The sequence below is a fragment of the Salmo salar genome, chromosome 17 (genome assembly GCF_965601325.2).
Source record: "Salmo salar chromosome 17, fSalSal1, whole genome shotgun sequence".
Classification (NCBI taxonomy): domain Eukaryota; kingdom Metazoa; phylum Chordata; class Actinopteri; order Salmoniformes; family Salmonidae; genus Salmo; species Salmo salar.
In genome coordinates, this window is record NC_138307.1 from 17,505,882 (window position 1) to 17,520,319 (window position 14,438).

General features: G+C 48.7%; 1 protein-coding gene across 11 annotated transcripts in view; it reads left to right on the top strand.

The window, feature by feature from the left end:
* The window catches only part of LOC106575511 (guanine nucleotide exchange factor DBS), a 61,444-nt gene extending 47,060 nt beyond the window's left edge, over positions 1 to 14,384 (top strand). For 5 of the 11 annotated variants that reach the window (XM_045699024.2, XM_045699019.2, XM_082963511.1 and 2 more), the window contains 19 exons: positions 299 to 490; positions 2,174 to 2,365; positions 2,637 to 2,796; positions 4,867 to 5,011; positions 5,661 to 5,727; positions 5,913 to 6,028; positions 6,202 to 6,364; positions 6,486 to 6,704; positions 6,857 to 7,078; positions 7,305 to 7,476; positions 7,603 to 7,675; positions 7,776 to 7,870; positions 8,125 to 8,217; positions 8,413 to 8,469; positions 8,702 to 8,776; positions 10,291 to 10,371; positions 11,462 to 11,571; positions 11,701 to 11,926; positions 12,121 to 14,384. In XM_045699024.2, the coding sequence (XP_045554980.1) occupies positions 299 to 490; positions 2,174 to 2,365; positions 2,637 to 2,796; positions 4,867 to 5,011; positions 5,661 to 5,727; positions 5,913 to 6,028; positions 6,202 to 6,364; positions 6,486 to 6,704; positions 6,857 to 7,078; positions 7,305 to 7,476; positions 7,603 to 7,675; positions 7,776 to 7,870; positions 8,125 to 8,217; positions 8,413 to 8,469; positions 8,702 to 8,776; positions 10,291 to 10,371; positions 11,462 to 11,571; positions 11,701 to 11,926; positions 12,121 to 12,200 (2,538 nt within the window). In that variant the 3' untranslated portion in view covers positions 12,201 to 14,384. Of the gene's footprint in view, positions 1 to 298; positions 491 to 2,173; positions 2,366 to 2,636; positions 2,797 to 4,866; positions 5,012 to 5,660; positions 5,728 to 5,912; positions 6,029 to 6,201; positions 6,365 to 6,485; positions 6,705 to 6,856; positions 7,079 to 7,304; positions 7,477 to 7,602; positions 7,676 to 7,775; positions 7,871 to 8,124; positions 8,218 to 8,412; positions 8,470 to 8,701; positions 8,777 to 10,290; positions 11,275 to 11,461; positions 11,572 to 11,700; positions 11,927 to 12,120 lie in introns of those variants that run through there. The other 6 variants (XM_045699021.2, XM_045699020.2, XM_045699023.2 and 3 more) reach the window with 6 other exon arrangements.
* Positions 14,385 to 14,438: the final 54 nt, after the last annotated feature.

Sequence of the window (14,438 nt, forward strand, 5' to 3'; positions counted from 1 at the left end):
CTGCACCACAGAAACAACCTGCTCCCTCATTCTACATTCCCACCACATATATGGACATGAACTGAATCCACAATGCCTGCAATAAGGCCCAGAACATCCACAGTGAAATCTTTACAGACTGTATATGTTGTGTAAAATGCTGAGTTGGCTGTTATGCATAGGTCCTTATTTCAGAGGCAACTAGGAAGTAACATGGATTTAATGGCTTTCCATTATGACTGCTTTGTTCATATTTCTTTGTTTTGCTGTGCAATAGTCGTGTGTGTGTTCTCACCTGCCTGTGCCTCTCTCTCTCCAGGATGTGTTGGACTGGGCTCTGTCCCTGGCCGCTGAGGGGGATGGGCTGATTGAGAGTGCTCACTACGCTGAGGACTCCATCCTGCCTAAGTGCAGTGAGCTGAGGGCCGTGTGTGATGAGGTCACTTCCTTCCTCAAGACCAAGAAGGTCCTCCTCCTGAGGGCCATGGAGCTGCACCACTGTCTGGAGAAGGTGAGGGCTGGAGGGGAGAAGTAGGGTCATGGAGCAGCTACCACTGTCTGGAGAAGGTGAGGGCTGGAGGGGAGAAGTAGGGTCATGGAGCTGCACCACTGTCTGGAGAAGGTGAGGGCTGGAGGGGAGAAGTAGGGTCATGGAGCAGCTACCACTGTCTGGAGAAGGTGAGGGCTGGAGGGGAGAAGTAGGGTCATGGAGCAGCACCACTGTCTGGAGAAGGTGAGGGCTGGAGGGGAGAAGTAGGGTCATGGAGCAGCACCACTGTCTGGAGAAGGTGAGGGCTGGAGGGGAGAAGTAGGGTCATGGAGCTGCACCACTGTCTGGAGAAGGTGAGGGCTGGAGGGGAGAAGTAGGGTCATGGAGCTGCACCACTGTCTGGAGAAGGTGAGGGCTGGAGGGGAGAAGTAGGGTCGTGGAGCAGCACCACGTCTGGAGAAGGTGAGGGCTGGAGGGGAGGAGTAGGGTCATGGAGCTGCACCACTGTCTGGAGAAGGTGAGGGCTGGAGGGGAGGAGTAGGGTCATGGAGCTGCACCACTGTCTGGAGAAGGTGAGGGCTGGAGGGGAGAAGTAGGGTCATGGAGCAGCACCACTGTCTGGAGAAGGTGAGGGCTGGAGGGGAGAAGTAGGGTCATGGAGCAGCACCACTGTCTGGAGAAGGTGAGGGCTGGAGGGGAGGAGTAGGGTCATGGAGCAGCACCACTGTCTGGAGAAGGTGGGGGCTGGAGGGGAGAAGTAGGGTCATGGAGCAGCACCACTGTCTGGAGAAGGTGAGGGCTGGAGGGGAGAAGTAGGGTCATGGAGCTGCACCACTGTCTGGAGAAGGTGAGGGCTGGAGGGGAGGAGTAGGGTCATGGAGCTGCACCACTGTCTGGAGAAGGTGAGGGCTGGAGGGGAGAAGTAGGGTCATGGAGCACTACCACTGTCTGGAGAAGGTGAGGGCTGGAGGGGAGAAGTAGGGTCATGGAGCAGCACCACTGTCTGGAGAAGGTGAGGGCTGGAGGGGAGGAGTAGGGTCGTGGAGCAGCACCACTCTGGAGAAGGTGAGGGCTGGAGGGGAGAAGTAGGGTCATGGAGCTGCACCACTGTCTGGAGAAGGTGAGGGCTGGAGGGGAGAAGTAGGGTCATGGAGCACTACCACTGTCTGGAGAAGGTGAGGGCTGGAGGGGAGAAGTAGGGTCATGGAGCTGCACCACTGTCTGGAGAAGGTGAGGGCTGGAGGGGAGGAGTAGGGTCATGGAGCACTACCACTGTCTGGAGAAGGTGAGGGCTGGAGGGGAGAAGTAGGGTCATGGAGCTGCACCACTGTCTGGAGAAGGTGAGGGCTGGAGGGGAGAAGTAGGGTCATGGAGCTGCACCACTGTCTGGAGAAGGTGAGGGCTGGAGGGGAGAAGTAGGGTCATGGAGCTGCACCACTGTCTGGAGAAGGTGAGGGCTGGAGGGGAGAAGTAGGGCCATGGAAACACTGGCAAACCCTGGTTTAGATGGGGATCAGTAACCGGGTGATTGGTCAATGTAGCCCTCTAGTAGGTGAGAGCTGATGGAATCTTTCAGATGTTTGACAAGTGTCAAGGTATAAGAGTTAGGGTTTGAGTTCAGCCATTCAAGGAGTCATTCTCCCTCTGACCTGTGGTATAATGAACCCCTCTCCTCCCTCCCTCCCTCCCTCCCTCCCTCTCTAGGCATCGAGGTGGTGTGAGGAAGGGATTTACCTCCTTGCCTCCCAGCCGGTAGATAGATGTCAGTCTCAGGACGGGGCAGAGGCCGCGCTGCAGGAGCTGGAGAAGTACCTGGACACGGCGGCCCAACACCAGATCACCGACCTCAACGGCATCTGGAGGGACTACGACTCCATCCTCAACCCAGAGCTCAGGGTAGGTGGCGCCCCATGGAGGCACCAGATATACATTACATGAGGAGAAAACATTGTATTTGGTGGGCCAGTTGTTTTGAACACTAGACCTGACCAGGAGGTCTAGATATTTTTCCAGGTTTTTCCTCCCCTCTCCACCTGGTCAGGAAAAACTCCTGGCCCCAAGTATAATCAAACTATTGAATAGAGACGAGGAAGACGTTTTTGACGATTGAGATACACCCTCAAAACGTCCGCATCTAACCCTCCCTCCACTCTGTGTGTGTTAACAGGAGCAGGTAGAGAAGGTGTTCCAAAAGCAGGTGTCCATGCAGGAGATGTTTGAGAAGAGGAGGGTCAGTCTGAAGAAGCTGGCAGCCAAACAGACACGGCCCGTCCAGCCAGTGGCTCCCAGGCCTGAAGCCATCATCAAGTTCCCCATGTCCCCTCCTAGTGAGTACTGCACTCTGTTCCACATATCACACTTTTCCCTCCCTGTCTCTCTGGTTCTTTCTCTGCCTTTCCCTCCCTGTCTCTCTGGTTCTGACTCTGCCTTTCCCTCCCTGTCTCTCTGGTTCTAACTCTGCCTTAACCTCCCTGTCTCTCTGGTTCTTTCTCTGCCTTTCCCTCCCTGTCTCTCTGGTTCTTTCTCTGCCTTTCCCTCCCTGTCTCTCTGGTTCTTTCTCTGCCTTTCCCTCCCTGTCTCTCTGGTTCTAACTCTGCCTTTCCCTCCCTGTCTCTCTGGTTCTGACTCTGCCTTAACCTCCCTGTCTCTCTGGTTCTGACTCTGCCTTTCCCTCCCTGTCTCTCTGGTTCTTTCTCTGTCTTTCCCTCCCTGTCTCTCTGGTTCTTTCTCTGTCTTTCCCTCCCTGTCTCTCTGGTTCTAACTCTGCCTTTCCCTCCCTGTCTCTCTGGTTCTTTCTCTGTCTTTCCCTCCCTGTCTCTCTGGTTCTTTCTCTGTCTTTCCCTCCCTGTCTCTCTGGTTCTGACTCTACCTTTCCCTCCCTGTCTCTCTGGTTCTTTCTCTGTCTTTCCCTCCCTGTCTCTCTGGTTCTTTCTCTGTCTTTCCCTCCCTGTCTCTCTGGTTCTTTCTCTGCCTTTCCCTCCCTGTCTCTCTGGTTCTGACTCTGCCTTTCCCTCCCTGTCTCTCTGGTTCTGACTCTACCTTTCCCTCCCTGTCTCTCTGGTTCTTTCTCTGTCTTTCCCTCCCTGTCTCTCTGGTTCTTTCTCTGTCTTTCCCTCCCTGTCTCTCTGGTTCTGACTCTACCTTTCCCTCCCTGTCTCTCTGGTTCTTTCTCTGTCTTTCCCTCCCTGTCTCTCTGGTTCTTTCTCTGTCTTTCCCTCCCTGTCTCTCTGGTTCTTTCTCTGTCTTTCCCTCCCTGTCTCTCTGGTTCTTTCTCTGTCTTTCCCTCCCTGTCTCTCTGGTTCTTTCTCTGTCTTTCCCTCCCTGTCTCTCTGGTTCTTTCTCTGCCTTTCCCTCCCTGTCTCTCTGGTTCTGACTCTACCTTTCCCTCCCTGTCTCTCTGGTTCTTTCTCTGTCTTTCCCTCCCTGTCTCTCTGGTTCTTTCTCTGTCTTTCCCTCCCTGTCTCTCTGGTTCTTTCTCTGTCTTTCCCTCCCTGTCTCTCTGGTTCTTTCTCTGTCTTTCCCTCCCTGTCTCTCTGGTTCTTTCTCTGTCTTTCCCTCCCTGTCTCTCTGGTTCTTTCTCTGTCTTTCCCTCCCTGTCTCTCTGGTTCTTTCTCTGCCTTTCCCTCCCTGTCTCTCTGGTTCTGACTCTACCTTTCCCTCCCTGTCTCTCTGGTTCTGACTCTACCTTTCCCTCCCTGTCTCTCTGGTTCTTTCTCTGTCTTTCCCTCCCTGTCTCTCTGGTTCTTTCTCTGTCTTTCCCTCCCTGTCTCTCTGGTTCTTTCTCTGCCTTTCCCTCCCTGTCTCTCTGGTTCTTTCTCTGTCTTTCCCTCCCTGTCTCTCTGGTTCTAACTCTGCCTTAACCTCCCTGTCTCTCTGGTTCTTTCTCTGCCTTTCCCTCCCTGTCTCTCTGGTTCTTTCTCTGTCTTTCCCACCTGTCTCTCTGGTTCTAACTCTGCCTTACCCTCCCTGTCTCTCTGGTTCTGACTCTGCCTTTCCCTCCCTGTCTCTCTGGTTCTTTCTCTGTCTTTCCCTCCCTGTCTCTCTGGTTCTTTCTCTGTCTTTCCCTCCCTGTCTCTCTGGTTCTGATGGAAAAAGCTATACGGACACTCCTAATATTTTATTTCAGAATAGGTTCAAATTGGGTTAGGGTAAGGGTTAAGGGTTTGGTTGAGGTAAGGGTCAGTTTTACATTTTGCTGAGTTGTTTTGCAGGTCAGCAGTAGCCTGTCCTGTTTCTGATCCATTCATTGCCATCTAGTGGCATGTAAGAACTGCAATTGTGCCTTAAACAATATCTCATTCCCCGACAATATATCATTGATTGATTGAAATGACTTTTTTGTTGGTTGTTTGAAGATCAGATGAGTAGTTCTTATCCCGTCTTTCTGTTTCTTGTAGCTCACAGGAGTCAAGAGACAAGGAATGCAGAGGATAACATCTTGAACGTAGAAAACTGCAGAATAGTGGAGGTCCAGGTGCAGAACGGAGGCAGCAGACACGGCTCTCTGTCTGAGGAGGAGGAGAACCTGGCTGTGCTCCGACGGTAGGGTCAGGGGTCAAAGGTCAATGATGTCATACTATAGCCTGAAATGCCTTAAAATAAATCAATGAACGGCCTCCCGAGTGGCGCAGAGGACTAATGCACTGCGTCGCAGTGCTTGAAGCGTCACTACAGACCCGGGATCGATCCCAGGCTGTGTCACAACCGGCCGTGACCGGGAGTCCCGTAGGGCGGCACAATTGGCCCAGTGTCGTCTGGGTTAGGGGAGGGTTTGGCGGGGGGGGCTTTACTTGGCTCATCGCGCTCTAGTGACTCCTTGTGGCGGGCCTGGCACCTGCAGGCTGACTTCGGTCGTCAGTTGGACGGTGTTTCCTCAAACACATTGGTGCAGCTGGCTTCCGGGTTAAGCGGGCAGGTTTGGCGGGTCATGTTTCGGAAGACGCATGACTCGACCTTCGCCTCTCCTGAGCCCGTTGGGGAGTTGCAGCAATGGGACAAGATCTAAATTGGGGAGAAAAAAGGGGTAAAAAATATATATATTTAAAAAGATCAATATGAATTAATCCTCTTGTGAAACACAATTGAAAAGAGATAGTTAGAAAGATAGTTAGATATTTCATACTTGGTATAGTTTATCAAAATAATAATACAATATGTTGATGTTAAATAGAATGTTGTTTTGTTCCTACAGACATGTAATGAACGAGCTGTTGGAGACTGAGAGGGTGTATGTAGAGGAGCTACTCTGTGTACTGCAGGTGTGTCACTTCTGACCACTAGAGGTCGCCACTACTTCACTTACTGTCGTGTGTGTGTGTGTGTGTGTGTGTGTGTGTGTCTGTGTGTGTGTGTGTGTGTGTGTTATTGTTGAAAATGGACTTATCATAGATGTGCATTTTCAGATTGTCCTGTGTTAACATTTTAGTATGTGTTGTTAATCCAGGGTTATGCTGCAGAGATGGACAACCCAGCCATGGCCCACCTCCTCCCCAGTGCTCTGCTCAACAGGAAGGATGTCCTGTTTGGCAACATGCCGGAGATCTACCAGTTCCACAAGAGGTGACTTTTACTCCACTGCAACACTCATGTTACATAATGTTTACTGAGCAATGTCCTGTCATTGTGAACAGCTGTTCCAGAAGAGGCACGTTCATTCAACCATACCGACCCACTGCTTCCCAACCTCGGGAGTACTGACCTGTGTCCCGTTGTCTGTCTGTGTCTCTCATCAGGACATTCCTCAGGGAGCTGGAGACCTACACAGACGTCCCTGAGCTGGTGGGACGCTGTTTCCTGGAGAGGATGGGCGACCTGCAGATCTATGAGAAGTACTGTCAGAACAAACCTCGCTCCGAGAGCTTGTGGAGACAGTGCTCCGACTGCGCCTTCTTCCAGGTAACCTTTCACCTTTCTTTCAGGGCCCTCAGTGTATCTTGGAGAGGATCCTCAAGATCAGTATACTGTAAGCTTGTTAAAAATTAAATGTATTGATGTGTGATTGTTTGTTTTTACGAAGGAGTGCCAGAGAAAGTTGGAACACAAACTGGGGTTGGACTCGTACCTCCTCAAGCCAGTCCAGAGGATAACCAAATACCAGCTGATACTGAAGGAGTTACTGAAGTACAGTAAGGGCTGTGAGGGTTCAGAGGACCTGCAGGAGGCGCTGTCCTCCATCCTGGGGATCCTGAAGGCTGTCAACGACTCCATGCACCTCATCGCCATCACAGGATATGAGGTCAGCTAACCACGACCCCCCCTATTCTCCTCGTGCTTTAGGGTGGAGAGGAAGAAGTTACCCAACAGTGTAACATCTTCTGTACCACAGACAACACTCAGTTATCTTTCCTACTTGTGATTGATTGATTGTGTTAATTTATTGATCCCCAGGGGAGCCTGACGGAGCTGGGCAGGCTGCTGATGCAGGGGTCGTTCAGCGTGTGGACGGAACACAAGAAAGGTCACGCTAAGGTCAAGGACCTGGCCCGCTTCAAGCCCATGCAGAGACACCTGTTCCTGCATGAAAAAGCCCTGCTCTTCTGTAAGAGACGGGAGGAGAACGGGGAGGGTTACGAGAAAGCCCCGTCCTACAGCTTCAAACACTCCCTCAACGTGAGTCTGTTTATGTCTGGCTGGCTGGCTCACTGTCTGGGGGAGGGTTACGAGAAAGCCCCCTCGTACAGCTTCAAACACTTCCTCAATGTCCTGACTGACTTTCTGCCAGTCTGTCTGGCTGCGCTGTCTGGCTGGCTCTCCTTGGATTTTTACTTGGATCTATAGTATGTTATGAGTTCAACAGTGATTTAGGAGTGTAATATTCTTTGGTTCTCTCAAACAGATGAGTGCGGTGGGCATCACAGAGAGCGCCAAGGGTGACAACAAGAAGTTTGAGATCTGGTGTAATTCCAGAGAGGAGGTGTTTATCGTCCAGGCTGCGACACCTGAGATCAAAACATCTTGGTTGAACGAGATCAGAAAGGTTCTGACTGGCCAGCTGAAGGCCTGCAGGGGTAAGATAGGGGATCTGCGGCATTACGGACACACGCACACACATTCCAGAGTTGATACACATCTGGATGCTAAATTCTCTGTTGTTGTGTCTGTGTTCTGTTAGTAACTGTGATGATTTGTTCCAGAATCGAGTCAAAAGAAGGCGTCAGACACAATGTCTCCCAGTCCAACCAGCAACAGCCCACCTATCTGTCTCAGGTCAGATTTTACAGAGAGAACCATGGCTAGAGCCAGTTAGAGAGAAGGAATCAACATGGTTGGTTCTTCTCTTTTTCACCTGTTTGTTTCTCCCTCTTAGTCCATTTAGGAACTGTCAGAAGAGCGTGAAGAAGGGAGAAGAGAAGAAGACAGATGCTGTCAACTCTGACCCCAACTCCCCCTCCTCCCACAAAGGTGAGTTGCCCTATTTTGTTGATTAAAGAAACGTTTTTTACTTCTATCAAATGCTCATGACAAGAAAGCAAACTTCTGTTGCAGTTTTAGTGACCCCCCTCGTCTGGTTAGGTACCCAAGCCGTCCTTCAATCTTTTCCTACTTCCTCCTTCCTTGTTCCTCTTTTAATCTGAGCTTTCTTTCTCTTCTTTTCCTCTTCAAACCATTTTACTCTCTCTCTCCTTCCTGTCCCTGTTTCTCTACCATGTTTGTAGAGGAGACAGTCACCAGTCCCACCACTGACAGGGCATCAGTGGCTAAAAAGCGTTTTACCCTTCAAGGCTTCAGCAACCTGAAGAGTCAGAAAGGTAACCCTAGTGTTCTGGAGGCATCCCCCATGTTGTTGTCATCATGTATGGCAAAGATATGTTCTCCATTTTGAAGTCAACCCCAAGCTCTCTTAACCTACCCCCAACATGAGTTTAGACAGGGCACATCCTTTCCAGTAGTCGACTGCATCAGGGCTTTTGAAGACTGATATTTTGGCATGCTTTCCTTTGCAGAATTTCTTCAGCCTGCTGGTAAAAGTCTAACATTACCAATGGTATTCTCTCAACCAGGTATACTACAGTATAGTTTGTGGTTAATACATCAAATATTAGAATTAGTGTCTGTTTTAGTAGGCCTGTCCCCCAGCCTCATTATTTAGATGTCTCCAATAGTTTTAGCAAGTAGCTAATTATTCTAGTCAGTTTCAGGAAGTTCTTCCCTCTCTCACAGCTGTTTTTCTATTGCTCTCTTTATCATTTCTCTCTGTTTCCTTCTCTTCTGTCTCTCTTCTTCGGCCGACAGGATCCCCCCTTAGCCCTGACCATAAAGCCAAATGCCACGAGATTAAGAGTGACCCAACTCCCTTTGGGTGTAAAGGTATTCTATCTAGTCCATGTCATACCTGTGTTTGACTCTGTAGTGTAGTCATCTATCCATCCTGACCCTCCCTCACTGTAGTCATCCAGCCATCCTCACCCTCCCTCACTGTAGTCATCCAGCCATCCTCACCCTCCCTCACTGTAGTCATCCAGCCATCCTGACCCTCCCTCACAGTAGTCATCAGTCCTGATCCTGCCTCACTGTAGTCATCCACCTATCCTGACCCTCCCTCACTGTAGTCATCCAGCCATCCTGACCCTCCCTCACTGTAGTCTACTGTAGTCATCCATCCATCCATCCTGACCCTCCCACACTGTAGTCATCCATCCATCCTGACCCTCCCTCACTGTAGTCATCCACCTATCCTGTCCCTCCGTCACTGTAGTCATTCACCTATCCTGTCCCTCCCTCACTGTAGTCATCCACCTATCCTGTCCCTCCCTCACTGTAGTCATCCACCTATCCTGTCCCTCCGTCACTGTAGTCATCCACCTATCCTGTCCCTCCCTCACTGTAGTCATCCACCTATCCTGTCCCTCCCTCACTGTAGTCATCCACCTATCCTGTCCCTCCCTCACTGTAGTCATCCACCTATCCTGTCCCTCCCTCACTGTAGTCATCCACCTATCCTGTCCCTCCGTCACTGTAGTCATCCACCTATCCTGTCCCTCCCTCACTGTAGTCATCCACCTATCCTGTCCCTCCCTCACTGTAGTCATCCACCTATCCTGTCCCTCCCTCACTGTAGTCATCCACCTATCCTGTCCCTCCCTCACTGTAGTCATCCACCTATCCTGTCCCTCGGTCACTGTAGTCATTCACCTATCCTGTCCCTCCCTCACTGTAGTCATCCATCCATCCTGACCCTCCGTCACTGTAGTCATCCATCCATCCTGACCCTCGGTCACTGTAGTCATCCATCCATCCATCCTGTCCCTCCCTCACTGTAGGCATTCATCCTGATCCTGCCTCACTGTAGTCATCCATCCATCCTGACCCTCCCTCACTGTAGTCATCCATCCATCCTGACCCTCCCTCACTGTAGTCATCCATCCATCCTGATCCTCCCTCACTGTAGTCGTCTCAGCACCATGTCAACTCCCCATCATCCCAAAATATATCTCTGTGTGACCATCATGCAAGCATTATTTGAGTAAACTGGAGAGGGAATGAACTGTGGTAGATCAATGATCGACATTCAGCCACCAGGCCCGCTGAGTGCCATGGTGCTGTCTAGGTAAAGACACTGGACTGACGAGGGACAGCAACATGGAGATGAACCAGATAAGAGAATTCAAATTTGACGATCGTTGACTACAGAAGATGCATACAACAATGTCTTGTTTTAAACAAGGGAAAAATCAATGACATGCCTTGTTGGCCTCAAAGGCCTTCGTCATACAGTGTGATGGATGAGTCAACCTACACCTGTGTACTTCAAAGCCACGTGAGTGGCAGACACAGCGTTCATCTGGACGACGTTGCTGACTGCTACTGCTTCTTCTCCTCAGAGCCTGGTCAGACTCCTCACATCACTCTGAGCAGGGCCAAGTGGCTCAGCACCTCTAGTCTCTTACAGGCCAAAAGGAGAGGTAGTGTTACAACATGCCTGGGAGGAACACCCTGCTGCACTGTGTGGTTGGCCTGGACCCTGCTCTGCTTCTTACCCCCAACACATAGTCACAAATCACTAGCTTGTTCCACAATCACAAACAAATCTTCTCTGAGATTTGCTGTTGAATATCTGTGTGATATTCACAGCCGGAAAATACTGATTTGGGTTGTTTGTTTACTGTAAGGCAAACTGTGTCTCTCTCTGTAGCATGTGTTGCCGTGTTGGTTGCTGTGTGTCTGCGTTTCTGACTGATCACAATGCATTGATCTAGGTCTCACTGGATGCTAGGACTCCACCTCTGTTCTTCTTGGTTATTCAATCATGTTCTTTGGGTTCTAATCTGGTTCTTGTGGTTCTGTTTGAGGATTTGCAGTGTACTCTGTCAATGGATGTGTTTGCATCAAGTTCTCACCACACACGTCACCTATCACTGTACCTATCACCTTGTCTTGTGTATGATTGTGTTAGTGTCCACTCCTCCTTTCCTCTTGATTGTCACTCCCTTTCTCTAGTTTGACAAACTATCCTTCATGTTTGGATCAAACATTCCATGACAATAACATTCTCTAAATTGCAATCTATCTTGGATGTGTCTTGGAATTTTTGGTGCCACTGCTAAATCTTAATCTAGATATCAATCGAGTTTGCTGAATTCTATTACTCTCCTTCTCTCTTTCCTACTCTCCTTCTCTCTTTCCTACTCTCCTTCTCTCTTTCCTTCTCTCTTTCCTACTCTCCTTCTCTCTTTCCTACTCTCCTTCTCTCTTTCCTACTCTCCTTCTCTCTTTCCTACTCTCCTTCTCTCTTTCCTACTCTCCTTCTCTCTTTCCTTCTCTCTTTCCTACTCTCCTTCTCTCTTTCCTTCTCTCTTTCCTACTCTCCTTCTCTCTTTCCTACTCTCCTTCTCTCTTTCCTACTCTCCTTCTCTCTTTCCTTCTCTCCTTCTCTCTTTCCTACTCTCCTTCTATCTTTCCTACTCTCCTTCTATCTTTCCTACTCTCCTTCTATCTTTCCTACTCTCCTTCTCTCTTTCCTACTCTCCTTCTCTCTTTCCCTTCTCCCCCTAGGTTGGAACAAGGCCTCTTTCTCCATGGACGTGCCAGAAGTGCATGATGGGTACTCCAGCGCCGAGGACCCCATGAACTCTGACCCTGAGGATGAGGGAGGCAGGAAGCTGGTGAGTCATGGTCGCCAACATGTCTACAACATGTTATGAAAGTTACTTGTTATTCCCTAGCAACATACATGGTTACATGACACACTGGATGCAAACATATGAACTTTGCCCTTTACCCTGTGAACCCAGGCTGTCGGTGACAGGTTCACAGTGGTGGCGGACTATGAGAAGGAGAAAGGAGGGCCTCAGGACCTGTCAGTGAAGAGTGGAGACATGGTGCAGCTCATTAAAGAGGGAGATGACGGACAGTGGTTTGTTAGAAACTTGGGGAGCAACAAAGATGGCTGGGTAGCAGCAGCCAACCTTCTCACCCTCATCACAGAGTCCAAGTCCTCGCAGTCTCTCTGCAGCTCAGGTACACTGGCTCCGTCTGTCTGTCTGCCTCTTTCTCTTCAGTCTCTCTCTCGGTTTGTGCAAGAGGGGACTGTATCTTGCAACCCAAACAGCTGTTTTGAAAAGTAACAGGAGTGTGTCTGTATTTTAGTTTGTTTTAGAAGTATCTGTGGACTCTAATGGAAACTAACTTGTGTGTGTTTTGTTGTGTTACAGAGGGCAGTGTAACTGGCAACCTCAGCACCTCCTCCAGCTGCAGTGAAACCTACACAAGTTTCTCTGACATCAAGCCCTAAAGTCCTGCCCCCTCTAAGCCCTGAGACACAGCTACAGCGCCACCCAGTGGTTGGCTGTTCAAATGACACGTGCGCTTTTCCCCTCTACTACTGTTCAAATCAAATTGTATTTATCACATGCGCCGAATCCTACTGGTGTAGCCTTTACAGTGAAATGCTGGCAGGCGTTAGTTTTCATTACAGTCCATAGATACTTCACTCTCACACTGAAGTGGAGGCTGCCTGGGTTGTAGCAGAAAGCAGTCTAATAGCTGCTTATCTGTCAATGTGAAGGGAAGGTAATGAAGGACTGCTTTCCTCTGGACATACTCTACTCAGGGATAAGAGGTAGTGTCCTAGCCTTTTACTGTGATTGAGGGCTAGCACACATTGAGAACAGGAAGTTCAGGCCTCCCCTACCTGTTTGACAGAGATGAACAAGGAAGGACACACCCGCTCCATTCACACACACAGGCAGGCTTTGTTAGCCTAGCGTGGTACCGCTCCTCCCACTCCAACAAGGTGACAGTGATATGCAGCCAGGAGCTCCTCTACTGAACTCAACACTTCAACAGACAAACAAACAGATGCCTCAGTCTCTCTCCTGTGGACTCTGGTAACCGGTTGTGTCATAATGTTTCTCTGTGTCAGGCAGTCAACTTCCTCAGTATGTCCTCAGTCTCTCTCCTGTGGACTCTGGTAACAGGTTGTGTCATAATGTTTCTCTGTGTCAGGCAGTCAACTTCCTCAGTATGTCCTCAGTCTCTCTCCTGTGGACTCTGGTAACAGGTTGTGTCATAATGTTTCTCTGTGTCAGGCAGTCAACCTCCTCAGTATGTCCTCAGTCTCTCTCCTGTGGACTCTGGTAACAGGTTGTGTCATAATGTTTCTCTGTGTCAGGCAGTCAACTTCCTCAGTATGTCCTCAGTCTCTCTCCTGTGGACTCTGGTAACAGGTTGTGTCATAATGTTTCTCTGTGTCAGGCAGTCAACTTCCTCAGTATGTCCTCAGTCTCTCTCCTGAGTGACTTTAAAAATAGATGATGGATTTATATTTCATACGTTTCTACTGAATCCATCAAGACAAACTAAACTGTAAAAGTGTCGAGACAATCGCATTCTAGCAAGAATGCAAATTAGAATGGAATTGTCATGAAATACTTTTTGAGTTTGGTCAACTGTGTATATCTATGGCTTTGTCCAGAGGCCCTCCAGTACATTTCCAGTCTCTCTCCCTCCCTGTTTCTCCTTCTGCCACCTGTGCTGTCTGGGCTATCAGTGAACTCTTGGCTTTGTTCCCAGTGATCTGAGAGAGCTGGGCTTTAAACTACCAGGTGTTCCTTTAGGCAGGGGCGATATTACAGGACGGTCAGATATCATAGAAACTTCAATAACAGTGCTCAGGGTGTTCTTCTGAATCATTTTCTCTTGGCTCCAAGTGAAATCCTATACACTACACAGAAATCCCCTGAAGATTGAGATTCCCATAAAAAGATTCATGTCAGGTCGATTGATGTTGAAATAACTGTACTGTACCAGAGAGTATAAACTTAAAAGGAAATATTTGTATGCGTTAATCAATGTGTACAAGTTCATTTATTTGAGAAAGATGTGTACAGATATTATTAGCCTATACCTCGTATTTTTCATTGAATATGTGTATGTTGTGTATGAGGACCATGGATATGTTTTCGTGGGTCTAAGTATATCAAAGATATTTTATTAATTGGTTGGCGGGGCATGTTTCCATGGTCATTTCTTAAAACTCCTGAGAGGATATATATTCATAGAAATATCATCCTTTTGCTCATTTGAGAATGCAGTCTGTACACTGAAAACCGAAGATGGAATATAACTGTACGTCCTGTGCTGAAAGTTCAACTCAGAATGATGGTTGTCTCAAATTTCAGCACGCACAATAAAAGGTTTTAAACTGTTTTGGTTATAACCGTTTTAGTTATAACTGTTTTTATAACTTATTGTTCTACTGTATATCTTTTTCGATTTGCATCCAGTGAGATTACAATGTCGTTACTGTGTGTCACATTGTTATGCAGCACATTGCAGCATTATTTTGTTCTTTATTTTCCTACGGTAACAAGTATTGATACAGATGTTATATAATTAATGATATGCATTCATATCTGTGTATATGTGTAAATATGTATCTGAGGCGTTGAATAAAGACAAACATTCTTTGCTTTAATCCAATGACTTTGTTTTTCTCATTATAAAACCATCAGATATCATTAAATGATGT